We start from the raw sequence: 5,045 nt of genomic DNA on the forward strand, positions 1-5,045 counted from the left end.
ATATGACGTTCGAGTGCTGACACAGGGGTTATACTTTATTCGCACCAGCAGAGGGCGCAGTAACTCCGTTTAATATTTTACTCATTCTTCCAACATTCGATTATTTTCCGAGTCGTTGGGTTTAAAATGGAAGGTAAATAATTCGTATTTAAGAGCAATGTATCTCTTTATATCGATGAACTTTATATACGTTCATAAATAAATCTGACTTTTTCCGCCATTGTCTTACTTTAGTTTATATTTAGTTATTTTAGTTTATATTTCTCCAACACATTCCATAAATGTACTTTCTCTTCTACCTAATTGTGAGCTAACCTTCAGTTATTTTATATAACCCAAACTTTAAGATATTAGTCTGTTCATTAGCTTTAAAATGTTATGAAAGTTCAATGCGTAGATGTAAATGAATGACATATTTAACTACTTAAATGCTAGTATAGCTCAATAAGTTATGGTTTACATTATCTACCTCCATAGACGCCGATTATGAGGGTCCTCCGTGGTCGGAGTCAACCACGGAGATTGTCGAGCATTCACGATTACCAGTCTACGCTCGTAATTGATTTGCTAATGACCACTCACTTGTTAACTAGTATCAACATGCATTGCATTGTGGTGACATTGAAACTGCCACAAAAAAAAAAAGCTACACCGTTAAGGCGTTCTGTTCAATCCAGGCTGTGGTGGTGAACTGTGCATTGGCACAGTTTAGTTTGACGTTAAACTCCTCGTGTTGTGAAAGAGAGTGACCACCAACAGAACCATAAATCAGCAGCCGTGTCGATGTCTACTGGTCAACTACTGTTTTCATACATTTAAACTAACACACTCAGATACTGTAAAGACGGTTTGCGTTGCACACTGTTGACCTCACAGAAGCAAATAGACTTGAAATAGTCTAGTCAGGTCCAGTCACCTCAGTTTGCTTCAAACCCTCCATTGAGTAACTTCTTCTTACTTCACATTTTTACAGTCACACCAAGCCGCAGGGAAACTGAATGGTTTCAACATTTCATGTTTATGGACATGAAGGCATGAAGGCAGAAGGCAGGGTTGGGGTGGAGAGAATGGGTGGTGCTTTACACACAAATATCAAATCACGTGCTCACTGCACGTGCAGTTTGATTGTTTTGCTGTGTAAAACTGAACTTTCCTGTAGGGACATGTGAGAGGAGGCAGAAGTCCACACCCTGGAAACGTTGTCTGATTACAGGGCAGCAGCAGCAGCAGGAGGAGGAGGAGGAGGAGCATGAAGAGAAACTCTGTGGTCAGCGCTGGAGGGATATTTGAAAACCAGGAAGTGCAGTGTTTGCGGGACAGGTCTGTGAGCACAGATCGACTGTTGTTAAAGCTCAGTGACTGGAGTGATGAGGAAGGATCTGCTTTTATCAAGAACATGAATCTGTTCAGTACAATCAACAGAGTCCCATAGAAAAACCACAGGATCTCACGTGATCTGCTGCAGTGAACATTACATTAGTTCAGTAGTGAGGTCACACGATCATCTGCCTCTTGAATGTTGAATATTTGTGTATTTAATGGATAAAAACACATACGCAGAACAAGGACAGAAAAACATGATCACAAGATCGCGGAAATTAGACGGGCCGAGTCTGACTGACACCTGGGAGCCACAACGAAGGGCAAAAAGTTCCCCAAAAAACTACACAAACGAAAGAAGTGAATGGAGCAGGAGAATGTAAACACTATAGGCCAGCATGACGATGCATTGTTCCAGTCCTCATGCCAACCAGTTCTCGCGCGAAATTTATGTTGCGCTGTACATTGGAATATTGGAACAAGACTTAATAAAAATAAATAAATTTATGGCGGATATGGACGTAACCACAAAATACCGTCGGTCGAGAACGTCACAAACTCAGGACCCGTGTACTTTGAGAAACGACAGGTTAAGGTTCATCCAGAAAAGGTTTTGACTCAAGGATCCACTCCAGAGGAACCTGGACCATTGACAACAATCTCAGAAGAATCTTTTCATTGGAAAAGACCTGACCATCTCCACTGGTGTCCTGCCCCATGAATGGAGTTTGGTGCAACACAGACATAATGAAAATTATTTTTTCTCTTCCCAGGTTGACAAGTGAAAGAAACTGTCAAATCTGATCTTTTATTAAATATAATTTATTTGGGAAAATATGGATAAATAATTTTTATCCAGATCAAATACCGTCACATTTTCACCTTTAAACATTAAAGCCAGAGAAAACTTAGCTGCTCTTGGTGCAAATGAAACAACTTTTCAAGAAAACCTTCAGGTATGATGAGGAAATTTTGTTACAAAAGATTCTATCACAGGGTTTGGATTCTCTCCAAAACTTTATTTGTGCTCCTCTGTCAGTCTGAATGCATCAGACTGACAAGAAGTGGCGTCCATCTGGGAAGAGCTCAAACAAAAGCAGCAGAATCCACTCACACTGGCCGACCTGCAGCAGTGGAGACTCCAAAGATCTCACTGCAACCTTCACAGGTGAAGCTTTCGTTTCTGTTTCAGGATATTACTCAACCAAAGAGTTATGAGCCAATCAGAGAAAAAAAAAGTAGCTGGGAAGAAACTAAACATCTTTTAACAGGTTAAAAATAGAATCAACATCTCAAAAAAAAAAAAAAAAAAAAAAACACTAAGAAAAAAAGAAAAGGCAGTTAAAAATAAGCAGGTCACTGTTTTAGGTTTTCAAACTAAGTGCTGCTGGTACATGAAAACTGTAAAAACCATTTAAAAAAACAAGACAAAAAAAACAAAACAGATGAGAGAACTTGACAACGTTCACACTTGGTCAATAGCCAAAACACAGCCATAAATTGAATGAGTTTCAAATGACAACAATGTGATCAATTGTGTTCTCTCTTCACGTCATTCAGCCTTTTTGCATTTAAAAAATGTTGACAATTCATGGACATTTAGAGACTGACACGCCAATCGTCTGACTTCCTGTTTGGCAGCACGGGGTGGGGCCTGTGAAGGAAGTTGAGGCAGGCAGTGTGTGCGTTTAGTAGAACAGGGTGAGGTCAAAGCTTCTTCAGGCGACAGTACATCTCTCGCTTGCTGCGCTCTCCATTCCACGTTCGACTCTTCTGACGAAACTTCCTGAGATCCTCTTTGAAGTCCTGGTGGTGCATTGGTCGGTAGGCCTGAGGCTCACACTGGGCCTGAGGAGGAGGAGGAGGAGGTGGGTTAGAGGTCAGAGAGAGATGGGCTTTGGTTTGAGCTCAACAACATCTGCCGTGCGTGACACAGCTGATCAGAAAATCAATTCTGAGCCAATGGACGTCTGAACGTCTTTCTAGTCCCTTTTTTCTCCTTTAAAGTGACTTCAATCACCTTTTACCACCACCGTCTAAACAAACCCAAGAAAGCTTCTTCCTGCTACAGTTAGGGAACTGCATTATCATTGATAACCACATTCTCATTCTAATGTGAGTTCACCCTCAGTCTCTACTGACTGGCTGTTAAAAATCACAGCATCTCTGAAGGATCTCAGGCTTCACTGTTTCATGCATGACAACCATGAAAACTGACCTGATGGTGGGGGAAGAATTCCTTGTACCCTCCCTGGAGGATATACATCTCTGGGTAGTAGAGTTTAGGATAATCGTTCAGAGCACGGTCCCTCTCCCTGACAAAGCGACACATCCTGGGGCCGCGTTCTGATGAGAACTCGCAGTGAAAGATGATGACGATGCGTTTCTCAGAACAGAAAGGGACGATGGGGGTCTTGAGGAGGAAGTCCTCCACCTGCTCCTCTTCGTGCAGGTTCAACGCTCCCTATAGAGACACGGGTCCTGAGTTCAGATCATGTTCATGTAGCTTTGGATAAAAAGGGCATTCAAGGTCCTGGAGACTCACCCTGATGTGGCCTCCTTCAAACTCGTATGGATAGCGACAGTCGATGATGATAACTCTGTCCACCATGTGGTCAAAGTCTCCTTTCATAGCTGCCACCATCTGAAGAAATGGGATTTTTGGCAAGAGTCGAGTTTGTTACACACCGTTCTACAGTAACACTACAGTCAACAGTGACCGGAGTCGCCCCTTTGAGGGGTCAAGTATGTGGTTTCTCAAGACCTTAAACCCAGGATGTTGTGCTTGTAAGGCAGATGTGTAAGTAGGTGCAATAAACACTGCACTATGGAACTACTAGTAAAACCTAAAAGAATAAAAAAAAAATATATATCAATAGCTTCCAAGATGGGGGTCAAACACTCACCATGTCTGGGGTGATGTATTTAAGGCCCTGGTGTTTCCCTTCCACTGTTGGTAATGCATAGGCCTAAAAAATACACAAGGGCATTAGCTAAAGGACTTTTAAAAAGGTCAAAGGTTGTAGAGTTAAATTCAAAACGGATAAGCTTCCTTTTCTGACCTTTGTGAAATCTCCGATCAGCTGAGCAGAACTGTTTTCACTGTCATACAGCCTCCCGATGGTAGTCTGACAGAAGGATTTGGATCTCTGCAGTGAAAAGCCCTGTATCAGAGGAGCAGAAAGAGCAGAGAGTCAGAAAACTGCAGGTCACTGCTCAGTGTGAGCTGGTGTTTGAATCTACATTTCTTTTTTTCATGACATTAAAGCGATGGCATTTCACATCGTTTCTGCTCAGTTCTGGTAAAACTCACCATTCGTGGTGATTCACGGTTCTGTTCCGGTGTTGTGACCTCTGCCAGGCTGCGTCTCCTCTTCACTTTGACCGGTGTGGCATCATCTGTGGGACAGTCTGGACGCTTAGCACAAGGTCGAGACACTGGGCTGGGTGCTGAGGGGGAACGGAACAGACTCCGAGGACGGCAGCGAAACACAGGCTGGAGGCAAGAATGAGAATCGTGATCAGGCTCGGACGACACGGATGTTTGACAGACTTTGATCACATGACAACCCAGATACCGCTGATGTCAGTGGGAAACAATGTGTTGCTGAAAGGGGCTAAAAATACACACATACACAAACCTTTTCAAAAATTTAAACCTGCTCACTTGACAAATCAATTTTAGAGCTTAACTCACCGAGTCTTCTCCAACAGAGTCAGACACC

At 42.6% G+C, this 5,045-nt stretch overlaps 1 protein-coding gene across 1 annotated transcript in view; it reads right to left on the reverse strand.

Annotated features, from left to right (window-relative positions):
• Positions 1–2,114: 2,114 nt before the first annotated feature.
• Positions 2,115–5,045, reverse strand: part of cdc25b (cell division cycle 25B) — a 6,302-nt gene continuing 3,371 nt past the window's right edge. The window contains exons 9-15 of the mRNA XM_025056455.1: positions 5,018–5,045; positions 4,634–4,816; positions 4,383–4,484; positions 4,227–4,289; positions 3,866–3,964; positions 3,539–3,784; positions 2,115–3,168 (exon numbers count right to left, since the gene is read on the reverse strand). Of these exons, the coding sequence (XP_024912223.1) occupies positions 3,028–3,168; positions 3,539–3,784; positions 3,866–3,964; positions 4,227–4,289; positions 4,383–4,484; positions 4,634–4,816; positions 5,018–5,045 (862 nt within the window). The 3' untranslated portion in view covers positions 2,115–3,027. The remainder of the gene's footprint in view (positions 3,169–3,538; positions 3,785–3,865; positions 3,965–4,226; positions 4,290–4,382; positions 4,485–4,633; positions 4,817–5,017) is intronic.

Source organism: Cynoglossus semilaevis, chromosome 1, assembly GCF_000523025.1.
Source record: "Cynoglossus semilaevis isolate Cse_v1.0 chromosome 1, Cse_v1.0, whole genome shotgun sequence".
NCBI classification, from domain to species: Eukaryota; Metazoa; Chordata; class Actinopteri; order Pleuronectiformes; family Cynoglossidae; genus Cynoglossus; species Cynoglossus semilaevis.